At 29.0% G+C, this 23386-nt stretch overlaps 1 protein-coding gene across 1 annotated transcript; it reads left to right on the top strand.

Moving 5' to 3' along the window:
• Positions 1–17723: 17723 nt before the first annotated feature.
• On the top strand, positions 17724–23137 carry LOC123007269 (retinal homeobox protein Rx1-like). The gene is made up of 4 exons (XM_044402468.1): positions 17724–17855; positions 17911–18098; positions 22441–22613; positions 22657–23137. The coding sequence occupies exons 2-4, from the start codon at positions 17951–17953 to the stop codon at positions 23059–23061; spliced, it is 726 nt and encodes a 241-aa protein (XP_044258403.1). The 5' UTR covers positions 17724–17855; positions 17911–17950; the 3' UTR covers positions 23062–23137.
• The last annotated feature ends 249 nt before the right edge of the window (positions 23138–23386 follow it).

Here is a 23386-nt window from a genome sequence, read left to right as displayed (position 1 = left end):
TACCGCGAACTGATCCGGCAAGTGTCTGGCGCGCCGTTGGTTTTACCTGGGGTACCTGGCCGACCTCGTGTTGTCTACAGACCCTCTTGTCACCCCCTGCGTTGCAAAGGCCACAGACACATGAAGCTTAAGAACCAAAATCCCCACTACTTTATGCAGAATGCCGACCTTGTCCAAATGTTCGAGGATGCACTCCAGAGCCCGCGATTTTTACTCCTTGGAGACAAGAAGAATCTCATCTTGACGACAGAACCAACAAGTTGACAAATTATCGCAATAGATGAAATTGGTTCATATGTTTGTATTATTAAGTTTTGTCTTTTTTATTACTATCTCTTGAAACTTGAAAAAAAAAACGATATTCAAAAATCTAAGTTGAATCCTTTGCTGAAATTCCGGAGTGTTGCAACAGATAATTTTGCCGGGGAATTGAACAAGTGTGCGTATAAAAAGTAGGGGTGTCTAGCTTATCTCTAGTTTTTTAAGCATGGGGGTTGGCAAGAAAGTATCCTACGTCCAACCCTTTTATATGAATGTTTTGTTACTTTTTATAACAGAGAAACTTGTCTAGTAGCTAAAGTACGTTTTCTAGACCACATGACGTCCTTTAACAATTGTTGGTAATAAGCGTAATTGATGGGTGCTTGGGGCGTGTACTTTCGAGATTTGTAACAATACTACTCTTAATCCAAACATAAGGGCTGAAGATGTTTAGCACCTTAATAATCATACTAATTTTATATATTTGTGTTTACTAGATTTATTGCTGTTTCTATTTACTCTTTCACTATTGTACGGTTAAAAAATGTGACATAACATATTAAATGCCAAGTTAAGGGTGAATTTGATTTTAATCAAGCAATGTTCATGCTTCGTTACGGATATTCTATAACACTAGATTCACCCAACCATTAATCAAACATACAATTTAGTAAATAAAGCTTGATAGAATTAGGAAAAGTGATTTCCTACATGATTACACTTGAGTAAACAAGAAATTCAATTTGAATGAGGGTTTAACCAAAATTATAACATTTTGGTTTTAGCGCGTTTTATAGTTATTTATTTAACGAATTTGAGTGTAAATCGGACGTTTTATTTCACGAGAGGATTATTAAACCACGAGTGTTAACGAGTAGTTTATCATCCACAAGGTAGAATAAATGAACCGATTTACACAAAGACGAATTGATTACAACATTTTATTCTTAATTAAAATTGCTTTAAATCTGTTAAAAATAATCCGACGTTTTGTATTGAGAAATGTCTTACACGGGAAAAAAACGTAAATTTTGACGATGTCGAAAAATAAAACATATTATTTAATACGTTATTTAAAAAAAAATAGAGCTAGTTAATCGAATTAAAGGGACTTTAAAGTTAATATTAGTTTAGAATGGAAATTTTTCTTAACAAGTCCGTAGCAACATTTAATTTAATGCTCCTTTAAATTCGATCATGAAACTGATTAATGATTAAAGTATGTAGGTAAAAAAAAATACATTGAATTGTATATTGTATTTTTATTTTGTTATACAGGGTGTTTTACTTAATTTTACGAGACCTGCGCCTGTAAGATGCAGTTAATAATATATATTCCGATACGAACTCGATTATAGATTTAAAAAAATTGGATAATCTGCTCTAGTTTGTTCACCCTTTCAAAAATTACAACGTGTTTAGTTAGATAGTGATTACGATAGTTTTTTATTAGAAATCTCCGTTTTTTTAGCAATTTTGATATACTTTTGATATCTTTTATTTGTCGAAATAACGACACCAAAATAATAAATATTACATAACAAAGTTTTCGAAAAAAAAATATTCAAAAAGTGAAAAAGGTAAGTTTAGGTATCAACAAATCAAAAAGTGTAAAATTTTAAATCAAGTTGAGAATTGTGTTTTTCTTAAAAAAACAAATTAACCTCTTTCAGCCTTTTTGCCAAGACAAAATATTTTCAGATTAAGATAATTCCATAATTTTGTTGCTCTCTGTGTAAAAAAACGTAATTTTGTTCACAGCGCTGAACACATGGTCTCCCACTCTTATCATTATTATCATTCTTGACAATGTTCACATTATATAAGAATATAAAATCAGATACTCTTTATTCTAATAAAGTAATTATTTAATTTTTTTACAAGTACATATTTACTGTTTTAAATAATAGTAACATGAAAAGAGAAAAAGTGTTTTAAATGTAACCTGTTTTGCCACCTCTTATTTTGCCATTTTAAAATTTCCATTTTAATTGCTGTTCATTTCTTCTCTCTTAAGTTTTTAATATAATACGTTTGAATTAAATAAAATAATTTGATTTTTATTGTTCAAAACACTTAATTGCTTAAACATATTTGTATTAATTTTTGTTGTTTTTTTCATAAACAGTATATTAAAAACTAACTATACATATACAGATACAATCAATAATACATATTCCGATACGAACTCGATCCCAAATTTTGAAAAATTGGATTATCTTCTCTAGTTTGTTCACCCTTTCAAAAATTACAACGTTTTTACTTAGTTAGTTAGTGAAAGTTATGTGAAACACCCTGTAAGTCATCGAATCCAATGGCTTTGCTTTTAATTTGCTTGCAGCTTGCCGATGCACCAAAACGTCTGAATTTTAATAAAAATCAGATCCCCCTCGGCAAACTGTCATTTTGACCTTCTGATGCGGAACTTTGTATGATGTGGGGTTCCTTCCAGATCTGCTCCAAATTTCTTTATCCTTATTGTGCCTTGTACAATTTTATCCGGCTTTCAACACAAAACTGGCAGTGCGTTATGGCAAATCAATATAAAAACACCTGGACTTGGTTTCTTACGTAACAGTCCGTCTTTCATACCAGTCTGCAGTTCGCATTGTAAGGAGAATATAAAAGGATGTGTGTATCAGGATAAAAATTCCGCCCGGATTGCGGCAGGATAGTGGAGATTTGGACGATTGTGCAATGAGATTTTATTGTGGAAAAGTAGATGCACATATAAGAAAAGGACCACGGTATATCTTTGTCTACAAAATGCAAAGGTCTTTAGAGCTTATAGGTAGACTGACGGCTGAAGAGAGAGGCGAGCACGCGCCGTTGCATTTCCGTGTGGACCTACATATCATTATCTCACGGCGGAAATTTTACTTCAGCCTATTGTTCGCCTTGAAATTATTATCATCAAATTATTTTCCTTGTAATTTACAGCCGTTCTAAATCAGAGGATGTCAACGTTCAGATGTTAAAAACAACGAAGCTTTCAGGAAGTTGGATCTTCCTAAAAGGTCGTTATTTTTATTCGTTTGATTTATCAGTGGGTTATCTTTATATCGGGCGACTATTTAGAAAAGTTTTCACTATTAGCAAGATTTTATGTTTATTATTTTGAAAAACAAAAAGTTTTTTTACATACCTAATAATTACCTAATACTTTTACAAATCACCATGTATCATCTAATCTGTAAGCTTTTAAACCTTTTCTTTAGTTCTTATTTTTTTATCCTTTGCAAACGCAATGAGGTTTATTATGAGGTTTTTTAAATCAATCAAAAACGAAAAAATAGTGTTTACTCCAGTTGGAAGGTGTTAAACATTAGTTTCTTTCACACCAAATAGCTTAACTTTTCTACCTGCTAAAGGCGCCAACAAAAATGATAATCAGCTCCATTTAAAAGCATTATCAGATTTAGAAAGTCGTAAAAGTAGCTGTGGCCAACAAAAATCGCAGTCAATAAAAATTTTATAGACGTAATCTGCCATAGAATATTTATTAGATATTGAAGTTACCACATAAGTTACCACATAGGTATTGTGGGCTTTTACATATTTTTCCAATAGCAAAAGTCATCATTTTCTCGCTGATTTGCCAGAACTCGCGCTCCAGAGAAAAATTTCAAGTGAGATAAGATACCAAGAACATGGAAAAAATGTTTAAAAAATACTGTCAAAAGATTTTGCCATTTATTTTTTAATATTTAACATTTGTTTTATGTCTACTAAGTATTATTGATGTTTTTTGATAATTATTTAGTAAAGGTACAAAAATGTTTCCAATAAAAGCCACAAGATAACGTTAAACATAGTTACAATTTAGGATACAGCTTCCTTGTTTCTTCTAATAGCAAAAAAATTGGAAAATTATTTTTCCAACAGAAATAAATAAAGTGCAAAATTTTAAACTTCCATAATTTTGAAATTTTTATAGATAGAATTATATTACGGATTCATAATTAAATTGGAAGAAACTTTATTCAAATTCTAATATTTACGAGTATAATAATAATTATTTAAAAGAATTTAATTAATTAATACGTGTATAAAGAAGCAAAGACAAAGATTGTGGTAACTTATTAATTTTTATACATCACATTTCATTGAGGAAAAACACATAAATATAAGCGTTATTTGTGTAAATTATCTAGAGCCACTATTATTAAATTTTGATACTTATTTTTTGACATTTGACATTTTTTTTTATTTCTATTTAATGATACTGATGATCTTGTATACAGGGTGCGCCAGAACTCGCGCCCCAGAGAAAAATGCCATATAAGGTAAGATACCAGGAACATTGAAAAAATGTTAAAAAAATTTTATCTATAAAAATTTCGAAGTTATGAGGGTTTAAAGTTTGTACTTTGACTCTATTTATTTCTGTTGCAAAAATAATTTTCCAAGTTTTTTTGATATAGGCTATTAAAAGAGGAAGCAAAAAAGCTGTATCCTAAATTGTAACTTTGTTCAATGTTATTTGTGGCTTTTATTGGCAAAATTTTTGTTCCTTTACTAAATAATTGTAAAAAAACATATACAAGATCATCAGTATCCTTAAATAGATATAAAAAAATGTCAAATGTCAAAAAATAAATGTCAAAATTTTTTCACAGTAGAATTTTTTAAACATTTTTTTCATGTTCCTGGTATCTTACCTTACTTGAAATTTTTCTCTGGGGCGCGAGTTCTGGCGCACCCTGTATGTTTTTTTATAATCATTTAGTAAAGGTACAAAAATGTTGCCAATAAGAGCCACAAAATAACGTCAAACATAGTTACAATTTAGGATACAGCTTCGTTGTTTCTTCTAATAGCAAAAAAATTGGAAAATTATTTTTTCAACAGAAATAAATAGAATCGAAGTGCAAAATTTAAACTTTCATAATTTTGAAATTTTTATAGATAGAATTATATTACGGATTCACAATTAAATTGGAAGAAAGTTTATTCAAATTCTAATATTTACGAGTATAATAATAATAATTTAAAAAAATTTGATTAATTAATAAGTGTATAAAGAAGCAAAGACGAAGATTGTGGTAACATTATCTAAAACTTATTAATTTTTATACATCACATTTCATTGAAGAAAAACACAGAAATATAAGCGTTATTTGTGTAAATTATCTAGAGCCACTATTATTAAATTTTGACATTTATTTTTTGACATTTGACATTTTTTTATTTTTATTTAATGATACTGATAATCTTGTATATGTTTTTTTTATAATTATTTAGTAAAGGTACAAAAATTTTGCCAATAAAAGCCACAAATAACATTAAGCCGAGTTACAATTTAGGATACAGCTTCATTGTTTTCTCTTATAATAGCCTGTAGCAAAACTTGAAAAATTATTTTTCTATCAAAAATAAATAGAGTCAAATTGCAAAATTGAAACTCTTATAACTTCGAAATTTTTTCCATCTTCCTTATATGGCATTTTTCTCTGGGGCGCGAGTTCTGGCACACCCTGTATTTTTATGAACGCTGAATTTATTTATTTGGATCAGTGAATTCTTTTCTTAAGAAGTTTGAGATTAATAAAGGCAGCGGCGTGTACCAAGTACAATAAAACCCCAAATCGCATTTGCAAACCCTAGATTTAATACCATCTGACAAGAATAAAAAAATGTAAAGGCTTATAAATTAGACGCAGGTGTACACGCCAGATTTCCTTCGCACAATTAATTTGTTTATAGTAAAATGCTCAAAGTAATCCAGCCTAATAAATAACGTGGTTGCATGCCTCGGTGCTTTACGATGCTAATTATTCTGCTTCAAAGCTCGGCATATGTCGAAATTAAAATTCGGCCGTCAACTGGTGCAAGTCGTGTCGTTTTCCATATACTTCATCAACCATAAACGAATTTGAAACACCTACAATTAAAAGTTATGTTAAGGGACACGCACCCGTCTACTTTTGTTATTAATACATTAAAGCGTGAATGGCACGCGGTCAAAAGCTCACTCTCAACATTTATTGTTGAGGATAGTTAACGGCATGAGTGCTTCACAAATTACGCTTTGGGGACACTGCCAACCATATTGCAATTAATAACTTATGTCATAAAGCTGCGACGGCGTTTGGCGATTGCTATCCCAATTATTTTCCGACTAATTCACCAGTTTCAACAAAAACAAATTACGGGGAGCGAACACCTAATTATTGCCATTCGAATACATCTGGAACCCATTTGACATATTTCACATACTAATCCAATTACTGCATCTTTATTATTATTTGAAAACATTCATTATTTATCAGACAGTTGGTTGAACGAATTTTGTTCACATGTGGAAGATTTAATCTGCACCTTTAGTCGAGTTTTTTGGACAAGAATAAATTATGATGTTAGCAAACAACAAAGTCTGGACCATATGTTGCAAAGAAGCTGTATTCTCATTGAATTCTTGCAACGTATTTACTTTATGCACATCAACGGTCATGGTTATAATCCGCAAATAATGAGGGAAATTGACTATTTAGCGCTCATACCCATGTTGGGACAGGACAATTATATTCTCATATAAGCACTAACAACCAACAGAACTCGAAAATAATAAGATGGGAAACTTTGGTTTTGAAGTTTCTAAAGTAACCTGTTTTCTAAACGAAAATTTAATTGGACACAAGATTTTACTTAGGGTAACTAACAAACTACATCATTTATTCGTCTTGCAATTTTTGAACAATCCAAAATGACCATAAAGCCAGTTTGGGAAAATTAAATGAGAAACTAAAAAAATTTAAATACGTAGGTGCAAAATACATTTTATAATTTTATTTACAAAAAAATAGGTAATTACTTAAAGAAGAAATAGAGAAAACTCTGTAATTTTATATAATAACTTAAAAATCCAGGAACTGAGTTTAAATTATTGAAAGTGTTAAATACTATGCAAAAGTTTAAAATGGAGTAATTTTATTGGAGTTGCTGGAAAAGTTATTCCTCGAATCATTAGTAAATGATATGAGGTACTACTAGAAATCGATTCATTAAATTACGGTTTTTAAAACTAAATACTTGTCAAATTTAACAACTTTATACACAGGGTGGACCGGAGTTGTTTACTTAGTCAAAATTAGCACTGTATGAATGATTTTAGCTTTTTTCTACACCTTTTTCAAGTGTAATTCAGAAAGCGTAAGATATATTTCAGAAAGCTTTAATTGATTTAGATTAGTCGTCAATTGTATTTCAGAAAGTATTAATTGTAATTCAGAACCGTAAACTGAATTTCAAAAACCATGATGTAATTCAGATTCATTAATTTAACATCAAAAAGTGTAAATTGAAATTCAGAATTCGTTATTTTCATTTAAAAATTACATTACCAAAATTTCTTTGTAAATAAAATATTTTATTTATTTTGCAAAATGGCAAGTTTATGTAATTCTTTAATTCTGAAAATAAAATAACTCGTGTTTATACAGGGTGAATATAAAGTATGGAACCAAGCGGTTTTTTTTTAATCATTTGCCTTCAGAAAATAATAATTTATATAAATTAAAGTAATATAAAAAATGTGATAGTATTTTGAGTACGAAATTTTATTTTGTTTTTGAATTATGCGATTTTTTTAGTCAAAATTGCAATTTCTGTAAAAAAAAAATTGAAAAAATTAACTATAAAGTAGGTAGTTGTAATCCTTAGATTATAAATTTCATGAAAAAAAATGATTTTATAGTGGGTTGCCATTTAAAAAAAAAAATTTTTTTGTAGAACTCAAAAACAAAAGAAAATTTCGAAAAATTTTATTCTTGATAAATCATCACATATTTATAGCACTTTATCATTCATCAATTAGTTTTTCCAAAAAATAAATAGTTTAAGCGAAAAACGTTTGGTTCCATATTTTTTATTCACCTGGTATGTGTAAACTTCATTTTGAGATAACATGGATTACATAAAACATCAAACTGAATTTATTTACTGTTCTGAATTACATGTAATGGTTTCTGAATTACAATTGTAACTTTATGAAATACAATCGACTAATCTGAATTCCAATTTATACTTTCTGAAATCAAATTAACTAATCTGAATTATATCTCATGGTTTCTAAAACTCATTTTACTCTTCGGAAGTACAATTAACATTTTCTGAAAGACAATTGACTAATCTAAATTTCAATTTACGCTTTTTGAAACTGAATTGACTTATCTGAATTACATGTGATGGTTTCTGAATTACACTTGAAAAAGGTGTAGTTTACCAAATCCAAAAAACGTTATAAATTTCAGTGTATTTCTCCTCTTTCATATTTTTTAACGCATAACTAAAAAAAACATTTTTTACATGACTAATTTGAATGAGGGTAATATGGGTAGATAATGAGTTTATGAGTTTTTATAAAATATAATACTTTTTCACTAATAAATAAATATTTTTAAATCATTAAAACAAAACATCTTTGATCGCCACACATTGCTGTTTCAAGATATACCGCAGCAGAATATTTTTGGCAATTTTCAACAATTTTCGTTCCGAATGTCCATTTATTATTTAGCCAGAAGAGATTTGTAAATAATTTTTTAAACAGGTATAAAGGTATGTATGTATTATACCTTTTGGTTGTCTAAATGTGAGGAATTTCACACTTGTCCGTAATAAAAACAGCCGTATCCTTCTATTATAGTTGAACTTTAACAGAAAGAAAATTTTGCTGGACTTTTTGTGTGTTTTTTTTTTCAATATTACATTTTTCTGCTTTTTTAAGATCTGAATATGTCTCACACAGAAGCAATTCCTGTTTTACTTTTGCATGATTTGTTGTAATTTTTTTTGAAACAGTTCTATTTTTGTGATTTATACAAAAGTTAAATAAAATGTCGGAGAATCTCAGAATTGATGATCCAGTGTCATTCAATTAGTCAAATCAGAAATTTTTCATCATTTTGAGCTTGCTTGTCACAAACAAACCGCTGAAAAATTTCATCCTCCTTTTTTATGGTACTGAGGATGTTATATAGTAATTAGTCATCGTTGTCTGTGATGTGGTGTGGGGTTTCTGCAGTTTACCAAAGACGTTAGATTGACGAGAAGCAGCAGGTGAATCCCCGCACCTGTCACCCGCGCTTTCACTTCAAACAGATCTGCGAACTGGCGCCTTCACATTAAACGCCACTGTTTACATTCCCCTTTTACAAATGATTAGATTCAGAAATGCCACAATTTACTATTTACAAAAATGCTATCAAACGTTTGAAATGTAGAAAATGTAGACGTCGGTGATATACTTCAACAAACTTAAAATAAGACTACTGTTGCCACATCTTTACTTCTATACCCCAGTTTTTTATATTTTTTGTATTGAAAAAAAATTCAACGTCAAATTGTAGTTGGAGAAAAGGGAGGGTACAACTATTGTCTTCATAACAATAGTAAAACCGTTTGCTATCATTTTTTATGAAGGGATTCCTGTTTGAAGACACCGAAAAAACAACAGGTAGAGCTTTTAATTCTTAGATTTTTTTTATCAACTATTAATATTAATAGCACTGTTTCAGAGTAGTATTTTGGTAAGCACAAACATTACTTATCGTAAATTTAATTTACAACACCAGGATGTTCTTACACACACTTAAGTATTTATTGTCGCATAAAATTATCTCAATTTATCGCACATTAAAGATGCTCCTTTGACATAAATATTATTTGCAGATCCATTAATTTTATTGGAATTTGTGTCTACAATCATTCAAAAGTGTTTAAGTTTAGTTAATCTTCTAGAAAATTAGACTAATAATAACGTGTTAAATTTTGCATGTTTTCTGCTTTAATCCAATTAAATTGCACATATTTAATTTGTTATTTTGAGAAGAGAGTTTTCTTTATCATTTTTTTCAAATTCAACATATAGAACTATACTTCATGACGCAATTAAAAACAAAATTGTTGATGGTGGATATTTTTATTTCAATACAATTAACAAACATCTCTGAACTTCCAAAGAAAAATTTATGTATACTTATTGTGTTTGGACATTTTTCTATTTCTTAATTTTATTTTAAAGCATTGCATTTTATTTTTTATTCTGTCTTTTGTTTCTACATTTCTACTCTGTTTAGAAAAAAAATTATACTTGCAATTTTGATTAAAATTCAGTGTTTCTAGCTATAGGTAGTAAAAATTTTATCTAGCTTTATCAATTTTTTTATTTTTTTATCTATCTATTGTACCGTATAGTTTTATCAATATTTTTCTGAAATATAGCAGTATTTTATACTTTGTTCTCCTTAATCCATAAAAAAGAAACATTATCAAGAGTCAAACTACTATTAAAACGTGCAGAAACGTAGAAAAATGTGTAGATTTAAACACCGGGCCCCGCACGTGCCATCCTCATAAAAATATTGCACAGCTTGCAAAAGGTGCATACTGAGGGTGGTTTTATTACAATTTTTTGTAAATATGCCCGCATCATTTGTGAATTATTTTATTACGACAATATTTTATGTGTCTAATAACTAAGGCTCGGATTATATGCACGAAAAATTCGTAAAATATGCTCATATAACATATATGCACGTATTTTCACAAAAATATGCACAAAATATTAAGAAATATGCTCCAATATATGCCAAATATGCTTCGATATGCAAAATTTTTAACAATAAAAAATCAAAGTTGGAATAAATTTTTATCCTCGAATACACTAAACTTTGTATTTTCGTCATCTTGAACACTTGAACTGCACACAATAAATGAAAGAATAAATAAATTGGTTTGGCGTGAGACAAGCCATTTTAATAACCTAGAAATGAACCCTTTCTAAGAAATCTGTACTTTTCAGATCACATCACTTTAAACAATTTTGCTAAAATTCTAACTACTTATCCGCATAGTAAGATTTATTCGTTTTATACCAGGTGAATAGAAACTATGGAACCAAACGTTTTTTGCTTAAAATATATATTTTTTGAAAAAACTAATTGATGAATTAAACAGTTCTATAAAAATGTGATGTTTTATCAAAAATAAAATTTTTCGAAATATTTATTATTTTGTTTTTGAGTTCTACAAAAATATTAATTTTTTTAAATGGCAACCACCAAAAAAAACATTTTTCTCATGAAGGTCATGATCTAAGGGATTACAACTATCTACTTTATATTAATTATTTTTTTTACATATATCACAATTTTACAAAGTTCGAATAACTCAAAAACAAAACAAAATTTTGTTGTTAAAATAAGATCTTTTTTTTATATTACTTTAATTTATATTAATTATTATTTTTTGTAAACAAATGATTTAAAAAAACCGCTTGGTTCAATATTTTATATTCACCCATTATTCACCCAAATGCAATATTTCCTAAAATATGCACCAAGATGCCAAAATATGCATTTTTATTTGGCTTATTTTAATCAAAAAACATTAGATATGCATAGAAAACTTACAATTTTGTTGATATACCTCTTAATAACAAATATACATTTTGCATATATCCGAGCCTTACTGATAAGTAATAACCATAATGTGGTAGCATGTCATTACCATCTCTGGATAAATGAATAATGATTTTAAAAGGTGTCGTCAAATACTCGTAAAAATATATAAGCTTTTTCGGCCCAATTTTTTTTATAAAAGTAAATTACTTGCTTTATTAGAGTCAATAATAATTGTTAACGGCAAGCAATAATTTTATAAAATATGTACCTAGTTAAAAAATGTTGTAAAGCTTTTATTACAGGCAAAATTTCATTAGTGAAGGCACACTCGTGCGTATTAAATATACTGTCATTTTGTAGTATAAAGAGTAGACAGTTTCGATGAGTATATTTAATGTTTTTTCGTCGTTCAAAAATTAAATTTAAACTCCGTGAAAAGTCGAAAAGCCCAGCCGATGACGTAAAGTCTTTGAAGTTCTGCCGAAAACAAGTATGCTACATGTTACTCGTTCTGTGCGTTCTTGAATTCATCTAAAACACTTGTTGACAGATTTTGTTGGTAATCTAAACGAGCGACAGTAGGCGTTCCAAAACTTTTATGTCGACCGCCAAGCTGGCGATTCCGGACATGCACGTGTCCAACCAAACACAAAAATAATATCGCGAAAGCCATTGTCTGCAATGTTTGTTGTTGTTGCATTGGCCTCAAGACAAAATATTTCTTCTTTTATATAAATATAGCCGGAAAGTGTCGCGGCGCACCACCGACAGATACAGATGTGGCATTTAACTGCATCTAAAAGACAAGATGAATTGGGGCTCACATCAAGACAGAGCGCTTCGCTGATTGGCGCAAATTATGTAAACGAGCCAACGGTACGATTACTCACCCCGTCAACACACACGTGAAATGGAGAAACACGCCACTAAATCATAAAACTAATGAATGATTACTTGCGTTCGCTTAATTTACTGCGGCGTTTGAGGTTGACGTTTTAATAAAGATCTGACGCTTTTAAATTATTCCAAGTGAACTTCCTTTATGGACAACTTCCTAACTTCGCACATACACAGTCAAAAGCTGCTATTCAAGCTTCATCAAGTCATGCAATTTCGCGCCCGATCATCCTTATAGTAATAACCATTTCCGGCTGAAATCTAATGAGAAAGCTGGAGAATTGATATTAAGAAAAAAAATTTTTCTTACGTCTAATGACGCTGTTCCTTTGAATTACTTTAAAAAAGTGAGGAAAATTAAAAATATGTACAGCATACTATGGTATCATTTCTCTTATGCTACTTGCATTTAGGTACATATTTTTCATGGCAGTTTCAAATAAGTTAAAAAATAGTTAAGTCAAATATAGAAATATGAATACATGTATGAAATACTATATGAAAAATACCAGACCACAGTAGCGCAAGAGCCAAAAAACTGGTACGTACACTAGTGTTTGTCTTGACAATATTATCATAAGCTATAATAGACTAAGACTTGATGAGAGAATTTGCTTCTATTAAAAAAAATTTAAAAGAATATTTTTTGTCCTTCATAATTTTGTAAATAAATATAGATTCATACTTAAATAGCAATATTTTTGTTTCAAGCAAAACATTCGTCTCTATTTATTTTGATTTCCTAAATTTTCTGTAGGTACTGCATTCAAATATGTTACATCTATGTATATGTGTTTTTATAATGGAATTTATGTTATAACTAGAGAGCTAAGTTACAATTTTAGTAATTTGTAGCCGTAGCTAAGCTAATATGTGAAATTGGGATAGCTGCAGCTAATAAGTAGGTATGTACATCTCTTATCATTATTAGAACTCACTAGTAGCAAGTATAGCTTTGTTTTTAATCAAGCCACAGCTACTACAAATATTTATTTTTTACTCATATTAAGAACAAAGTTGTATTTGGTATGTCGCTTTTTTACAAGTTTTTTTTTTTCAAATTTCTCACCTTTTCAATATGTCGGCGTCAATATTTCGTTGTAAAATGTTTCTACAAAATTGGAATCATTTTGACAGTTCTTTTTTGTTTTCCTGTACCTACATAAGAGTACGTACGAGTACCTATCTATACCTTTTTAAAAATTTACTTACTAAATGAAAAATTATTTATGATCAAGATCCCCTGTATGTACATTTTTATTCCATCAACTATCGAGAAAGAAAAACTTTGAAGAAGCGTTTTTTTATTGTTTGCCTTCAAAAAATAATAATTAATACAAATTATAGTAATATAAAAATGTGATCGTATTTTGAGAACAAAATTTTGTTTTGTTTTTGTCAAAACAGCAATTTATGTAAAACATATTTTTGAAAATATTAAATATAAAATAGATAGTTGTAATCCTTAGATTATAACCTTTATGAGAAAAATGGTTTTATAGTGGGTTGCCATTTAAAAAAATTAAAAAATTTGTAGAACTCAAAAACAAAACAAAAATTGAAAAATTTATTCTTGATAAAACATCACATTTTTATTGTACTTTATCATTCATCAATTAGTTTTTCCAAAAATAAATAGTTTAAGCAAAAAACGTTTGGTTCCATACTTTTTATTGTACAAAAATATTTATTTTGCTTTTAAATGGCAACCCACTAAAAAAACATTTTTCTCATGAAAGTCATGATCTAAGGGATTACAATTATCTACTTTACATTGGATTTAAAAATATATATACAGGGTTATTCACGGGAGGGTTATTTCTGAAAATTTTTTTGCCGCAACCAACAATACCAATTTCACCAACTGCTAAATTAAATATGTTATTTCTTTTAAATTACAAATCAAAGTAAGTTGGATAGATTTGCCAGAAATGTCAGATTGACAGATAACCTATATTTAATCAAAATTCAACAAATAAATTAACAAGTTAAGTTAATGTAAAAGGTGTTTGAAGTGTCTACCATCGACTTCTAAACATGCGCCTAGTCGATTGGTAAACGATAACAAACCATGTCGCATCGTTTGAGAGATGATTTTTTTGCTTTAATGTCGAAGAGACAAGACTAATAACAGCTATCGTGGATTTAGTTATAATTATTTTCAAAATTTGGAATCAAGAAATTGTTGCAATATGTATAATGGGTTGCGTCAAAAACAAATTCAGAAATAACCCTCTCGTGACTAACCCTGTATATAAATTGTAATTTTGACAACAAAAATCGAATAACTCAAAAACAAAACAAAATTGTGTTCTCAAAATAAGATCATTTTTTATATTACGTTAATTAATATTAATTATTATTTTTTGGAAACAAATGATTTTAAAAAAACACTTGGTTCAATACTTTATATTCACCCTGTATAAAACGAATTTAAAAAAGAAACACTCAGCAGGATACTATAACTTTTTGAATCCGGCTTACGAATTACCGGTTGTTTTCTTTTTAAAATATTTTGTAATTAGATCATTTTTCTTAAACTGTCCAATTTTTAACTTGAACTGAAATTATTAATCGAAAATTTGTGATTTGAAGAAAATATGCACAAATATGCAGTATTTCCTAAAATATGCAAGAAGTTGCCAAAATATACAAAAGATAATTTTTTTATTTGGCTTATATTAATCAAGAAACATTAGATATACAGGGTGCTGCATTTTGGATGTCCGAATAGGGAATCTCCGAAACTAAGATGTTTAGCCAAAAACGAGTGACACATTCTGGGGTTAATTTTTGAGAAAATAATATTAGTTAAAACCGCATCCCGCTATCGTCTTTTGTTTTCGACTTACAGACAAAAGTTGACATTTTGGCGAAATCTAAAAAAATTCATATCGTGGTTATTATAGTTTCAGTTATTAGTTAAGCCGTAATAAGATAAACTTGTATTTTTTTAAATGGAAATTATAGGCGGCTATGGCAAATTTGAAAAGCTTATTTTTTTCTGATGTAAAAAATATATATTTGTAACAGAATATTTTTTTATAATTATACTTAAAAAGTGAAATACATATTATGTTTCATAATAGTTGGCCATGGAAAAACTATTTCACTCCAAATGTGTAAGTAATAGTCAATAACAGTTTTGTGAACTGTAAAATAGATGAAAAAAATAGATAAAATTATAATAATTTAAAAATACGATACCGTAGAAGTATTGGACAAATATGCGAGCGCCTCAGAACAAAATTATTACATATTTTTTAAAAATCCAAAAATAGGTAAAACAAATGTGTTAACAGTCAACACAATTAGAAAAAACATTTTTTTGATGATCTAATGGAGATAGGATAACGTTCCACATAGACGGAATTTGGGTATTTGAATAGCCATATCGTCATTTTTGTATCATATACATAAAATGTATTTTATTGAAGAATTAAAGCGGCTTTGTTTACAACACTCTATGTAATACTAGAAGCTACAAGTTATGGTAATGTTAGCTTGTTTAAAAACGAAGAAATGTTATTAGTCGCCAATAAGTTGATTTACAATTTATTTTACATTTTTTTCATTACTTAGTACTTAGAAAAAATTCTTTCATTAGTAATACTGGTTGAATAATATAGTTTAAATCCTTTTAGTTGAAGATGCAACATTTTTTCATGGCCAACTGCGAACAAAAATCAAAGATAATTTTTTGCTAAAAATGTATTATAATAATTTGTTGCAAATATATATTTTTTAGATAAGAAAAAAACAAGCTTTTTAAAAATGACATCCATATATGATTCCCATTAAAAAAAATACAAGTTTATTTTATTACGGCTAAACAAACAACTAAAAAAATGTTAACTACATTATTAAATTCTACGTAAAAAAGTGTCTGTATAATGTTTTTATTTCAAATCTGTGTCTTCTATAATAACGAATATATAATATGAATTTTTTTAGATTTCGCGAAAGTGTCAATTTTTGTCTATAAGTCGAAAACAAAAGACGATAGCGAGATGCGGTTTTAACCAATATTATTTCCTCAAAGAATGAGCTCCAGAATGTATTACTCGTTTTTGGCTAAACCTCTTAGTTTCGGAGATGTCCTATTCGGACATCCAAAATGCAGCACCCTGTACATAGAAAACTTACAGTTTTGTTGATATACCTCTTACCTTTACCTCTATACCTCCTAATAACAAATATGCATTTTGTATATAATCCAAGCCTTAGTCATCACCATAGCACAATGTACAAGTAAATCTTTACTTGTAAACACCAGAAAAAGAAAGAGAAAAACTAACCGATTAAGTAAATAAGTACATACATATTAAAGTAATAAAAATTTAGAAATTTCAATGAACTTAAATATTTAATTGAATGCTTTTGATTTAAGAGTAGTTTTGTGGTTACAAAATGAGCTACACAGGATTTTCGCTTATTTGGTTTGAGTATTCAGTAACACTTTTAATGAAATAACGAGATGCGCCTTTGGGCTTATGTATCCCGCATAAGTCTGAGTAGGACTTTAAATGCTTCACTTAATATTATGGTAATTTAAGTCGAACATGGTTCAGCATATGTGGTTATTTAGACATGAGACAGTTTTCCAAGATCTAAATGCTCCACTGACTTTGGAGGATGTTCTGGCATGGTCTTGATGTGTGGCGTTACGCCCGCTGTGGGCCGGTCTCGGCACCAAGACGCCTTTGCCAATCACTCACTTCAGAAAAACTTTGATAAATGTACATTTCTTTACGACATGCCACTCGAAAAATTGGCAATATTTCGAATTAATTAAGCGAGATTTCGAGAACTCGCCTATTAAAAGATGCGTTTCCAACATAAAAAATCATTGTAAATGAAACTCCTCATCTATCGTGCAAAATCTGGCTAATTAGCCCCTAATCTGGATAATTTTCACGGGTAATAAAAACGATATATGGGTGTTTAAACAGGAATTCGCTTCCTGCACTTTTCAAAACGTCAACACTATTATCCCCAATTACTGTGGCCATAATTTTGGTAAATGATTGGGGCGCCACTTAACATCTTAATACCATTTCGGCTTAAATCCGCCCTCTTTTAAATTAAGTCATTTAGGTGGGGATGGCACGAGACGTCAGTAAGAAATGTTTCAGATCTAAAAGCTCCTGCCAGTTTCCCGTTAGTAGTATCTTAGTGGTCGCATTATTAAATTAGCGTATTCATAAACAAACATTAATTTCAATTTGAGTTTGTGTCAAATTAACAATTCAAAGGCTATGAAATTAGTGTCGATTATTATTGAATTAAAATGTAGCTTTTACAGACATTTGTCTTTATTAAATTATAGCATTATTTTATTTTAAAGTGATTTTTGGTCGGATTATGGTTTATTAAGTGATTGGAAAATGTTTGCGTATGAGGGACAGATTACGGATTTGGCGGCAGCGACGGAATACAGCGGGAGACTTAGTTCTAACAATTCGAGACAATTTTCTGTGACTAGTTTGTTAAGATTGGGACAAAAAAGGAGAAATTCGGACGAATCGAATGAAGGTGAGTTTATTACTAAAGAAGAAATTTTGAAATAATATTTCTGCAAACAAAATCCGTATAAGTATAGCAAAATAACTATCCCCTAAATTATCAATTTCTTGTTTAATTATTAATAAGAAATGAATAGTAAATTGTAGGAAGAGTATGCAATACACAGAATGGATTATAAAAACGGCTCAAAAGCCAACTTTCTACAACTCTACGACTTTGTCTTTTGCACTTTCTGTCATTCATTTTCAAAAAAAAATTATAAATATGAAGCGAAGCAAAAATTTATGGTTTATTTATTATATTAAATCATGGTTTTCAGCAAAATGTTTGTTACCTATATCTTTATTTCTTACTGTGAACAGGGGCGTCATTACGAGGGGGCAGAGTGGGGCAATGGCCCTTTCTGACTATAATTACCCTATCTAATTTTATTTAAATTACTGTTTGTTTTTATTTTTATATTATCTGAATGAATAAATTATATGCAGTTAGTTACATATGTGTAAAAATTATTATCTAGCGTTATATTTATTAATTTTAAAAGCTTACTCGTGTGCTAATGAATTAACGTATTGCTCCCCTTAAGAAAATTTTAAATGGCGCTTCTGACTGACTGTAAAGTATTTAATATTTTATCTATAAAGCAAATTTTTATTTCGTTGCTCTTAATTGTAGACACGCTGCTGAGACTATCAATAAATGAAGGCTATGTTCAAAGTTTTTTATGTCTTTATATATATTTTGTTAAAAATCTTGACAAATTCACTAATTTACACCAAAAAGATCTTGTACGAACTTTTATAACTTTTGAAGATTTCTTTTGTAAGCGCTCCATTGTCTTTAAGAGCATTATTTAATTTTGAAAAATTGATAAAATATCGTACAATTAGGTATATATGTACGAATAATTAATATTTTTTTGACAAGACTTCTTTACTGTATCGACAAATAAAAGATATATTCTTGTCAACGTTTCAGAATTTCTTGTTTCATAATCATAGCTTAATTATACCTATGTATTAATGTATTAACAACGAAAAGAAATATTTAAATATTAATTATATAGTTATTTATTATACAAGACGATAAAGAAATTGTTTATCTACGAGTGAAAAAGTTAAGTTTACGAGTGACGAAGTCACGAGTGGACTTTTTCACGAGTAGATAAACAATCTTTATCTTTATCTTTAATATTTCGGTTTATTTTGTACTTACCTACCAGAATTTCTTGGTCAAAGTGGAATATAAACAGTAGATAAAAATTTCTTTATTTCACTAGACGATAAAAGACTACTTTATCTACTGAAATTAGTTGATAAAAGTACTTTTTAACATTGAATACAAAATAAAATAATAAATATAACTATACAAAAAATCAAAAATTGCTAATATTTTTATCTTAATTAACTTAATTCAATGTACAGATTGCGTTATTAATAAAATAATATGATTTTCTGCAATACAGTAAGAAAAAAAAGAATTTGGTATATAAACTATGTTATTTGTAGGCAGATTTGAAGGCAGGGCACAAATAAAAGATTTGACGACATCTAAAGTGTCAATAATCCTCAAGTTTGCAATACACAGAAAAAGAAATGTACTTGTTAAAATGTGAATATAAAATCATCCCTTTAGAATGCTTTGCTTTTTTTGATCGTCAGTGTATTTCATACATTGCATTTTTTCACATTGACTATACATTTGTACAAATTCTTCCATAAATAACATTAAAAGTAAATAAAAGAATAAAAATTGCATTTTAATTGTGTATTTTATTAATTACTTACTTTATTAACTGTTACGGAAAATCGTCATTATGAAGCCATGCACAAAAAATTCTTGCTGGTATAAAAATATAGAATTTATTTCTTCTTATTATGTGTTACTAAATTTGAAACTAGGGAAATTGTGTATATGCCTATTTTTCTTTATTTTATTAAATCAAATTCTTTCGTTTCTATATAAATAACATTGATCAAGATTCAGTACCTACCATTTCTGATAGATTTTCAATTTAAACGGTGCTTCTTATTAAAATTGCTACAGAATAAGTCGTATAAATTTTTGTAATTAATAATAATACAATTGTTTCTAATATTTAATTTCTTGAAAAGGGACAGAGAGTTTTATTTTATTGAAATTACATTTTTTATCTTTTTATTTTAATTTTAACTAATAATATATTTAATTACTAATACACGAATAAAAAATTATTACTTAATATACAGGATGCGCCAGAACTCGCGCCCCAGAGAAAAATGCCATATAGGGTAAGATACCAGGAACAAGGAAAAAATGTTTAAAAAAAATTATCTATAAAAATTTCGAAGTTATGAGGGTTTAAATTTTGCATTTTGACTCTATTTATTTCTGTTAGAAAAATATTTTTTTAAGTTTTTTTGCTATTGGTTATTAGAAGAGGAAACAAGGAAGCTGTATCCTAAATTGTAACTCTGTTCAATGTTATTTGTGGCTTTTATTGGCAAAATTTTTGTACTTTTACTAAATAATTGTAAAAAAACATATACAAGATGATCAGTATCATTAAATAGACATAAAAAATGTAAAATGTCAAAAAATAAATGTCAAATTTTTTTGACAGATAGAATTTTGTAAACATTTTTCCCATGTTCCTGGTATCTTACCTTACTTGAAAATTTTCTCTGGGGCGCGAGTTCTGGCGCACCCTGTATGTATTTTTAAATTTTTAGATTAATAATTTTTATTCTTCGACACTGTCAAAATTTACGGTTTTTCTCCCGTGTAAGGAAGTTTTGACAACTGTTTAGCATTTCTCAATACAAAACCTCAAATTATTTTTAACAGATTTAAAGCAAGTTTAAGCCTTGTTGACTCTAATTCGAAGAATAAAATGTTGTATTCCACTCGTTTGAGTGTAAATCGGACGCTTTATTCCACCTCGTGGATGGTAAACCACTCGTTACACTCGTGGTTTAAAAATCCACTCGGTCAAATAAAGAGTCCGATTTACACTCAAACTCGTCGAATAAATAATTGTTATGTCCTAAATTAGTAGCTTTTTAAAAATTATTTAATTTTTTGTTTTTCTTAAAATTCGCATCTATTTTTGTATCTAATTATCTTGTGTAAAAACGCTTACGGTCAAACTCTAAGTACCTATGTACCTAATAAGTCTTATAATTGTTATAGATACTTATAACTCATCAATTTTAATGATTTCTTTTTAATAAAGAAGTGAAAAAATACAAACTAAACCATAAGTGGGTAGTGTTATTATTTAATTTACATCTACTTCTCAAATCCATTATCTAATTAACACCCTACACTTATTTACAATTTAAAAATTAAAATTCAATAAATTTAAATAGTATCCTAAAATTCAAATATAATTAAAATTTAAGAAGAAGAATAAGAATAATTTTATTTAAAATCAATCTTAATTTAATAAAGATAGTGGTTTCAATTATTCTTAGAAACTGGTTTATTGTCTTGTTTTCTTATTTACATTTTCAAACAATTAAATTTTATACGCCGATAAAAGGTCTTTTGGTATTCATTTCTTGTATTTATAAAAGCCGCTTTCTGCAGTTGTTCCCGATCAAATGTAAATTAAAGACACTAATTACATTTTATACAGTGTATTAAAGCAGCTTACGTGCCATTGTCTGTGCATTCGTCTGTTACCCATATATTTTGCCCATTTAGTGCCAACAGTAGCAACTGCACTCGCCCATAATTTTGACTCACTACTAGGTGAACACGATAATAAAGTCACTTTTACACGTAAATTACGATCCCGTCTAAAAACAAATCTTAACTGTTATTTTATCTGCATTTAATTTACATGTTAAATGTGTCTCACATAGTAAAATAAATCACATTTGATAGTTTAATGAGTTAATGGTTCTCAGAAAGTTTATTTTTAATAGAACTTTGCGTTTCCCGCAACTGCATAATTGTCAATATTATCATTTGCATCACTTACGAATTATTTAAGGAATATCGGAGATTTCAGATGTTGAGATGTGCAGACTGAAACTGTCCTGAAATATCAGATTACGTTGCAACAAGTAACTCATTGAGATAGACAGAGACGTCTTTGATCTGTCCTTTGATCCATGCGTTTGAGATATTCCGGTCGGACGCACCGGTCCACGTTTATCATTTCTAATTACATGATGCATTGCTTTTAAAATGAATCTGCTTAAATGCATTGCATACACACATGTCCCGAGCTTTAAACGATTTTATCGCGATTGGCAAATAAAATACAAACATCCGTTCACAGACCTTGAAAACGCATCTATTTTTAATTACCATTTTGCCCTTGTACCAACTTTTGGAACTTGACTCTTTAGCATATTTCTAGGATCTGTGTCCGAAAACTCTGAAAAAACGAAAAAACCAAGAAGAAACAGAACCACATTCACCACAGTCCAGCTTGCAGCTTTAGAAAAGGTTTTTGAAAAAACCCACTATCCGGACGCTTTCGTTCGAGAAGATTTAGCAGCAAAAGTCAGCTTAAGCGAAGCCAGAGTTCAAGTAAGTGTTAAAAAAATGCGATTTTGGCTGACTTGTGTTTTAGGTTTGGTTCCAGAACCGACGTGCTAAATTTCGGAGAAACGAAAGAAGTCTAAGTTTGCAGCAAACCCCACCAACGAAATTGTCTTGTAACAAACCTATGACACCGCTGGCTCCCCGAACTGACTCAATGGAAAAACCGCTATTTGCTCATCAAAACGTAATTCCTCCACATGCTGCTTCTGATCTGCAATATGTGATGCCGTGGAAGTGTTCTCACGGACAATATGGACAACCTGACTTATACAGCAATAATTTTAATTCGGCAATGGGGGGTCAAGCGTGCCCTTTTCTTCCAACAAACCCTTTCAATTATTGTTCTTCGAATATTTCGGCGAGTTCAATGTGCAACCGATTTGATGTAAACTCTTTGAGATATAGGCACCAAGACTTTACGCTATCGCCGTAGAAGTGCAATTTGAAGATTACCAACTTGTAAATTTATTACTGACTAAGAAAATAATTGTTTATTACCAATTAAAACATTCAGAAAACAGTTGTTTCATTGTTTTTTTTCTACTAGTTTTTAGTTAATAAAAATAAATCAAGGAGATATTAAAAACACAAAAGTTTTAAAAAGCTTGCTTCCAGAAAATCAATTTCTGATTTTTAAATTTCAAAGATTGATATTATTGCTAATTATTGTTAATCAAATTTTTATTTTAATATGAGAATAAAGCACATTATTATGTTTTTTTTTAAATCATTGAATTAGATAAATTTAACTAATAATA

The sequence above is a fragment of the Tribolium madens genome, unplaced genomic scaffold, assembly GCF_015345945.1.
Source record: "Tribolium madens isolate multiple individuals breed KSU strain unplaced genomic scaffold, Tmad_KSU_1.1 Scaffold_3;HRSCAF=73;Tcas5.2_LG2, whole genome shotgun sequence".
Lineage (NCBI taxonomy): Eukaryota > Metazoa > Arthropoda > Insecta > Coleoptera > Tenebrionidae > Tribolium > Tribolium madens.
The sequence above is the reverse complement of the archived record's forward strand: the minus strand, read 5'-3'. Positions and strand labels throughout refer to the sequence as shown.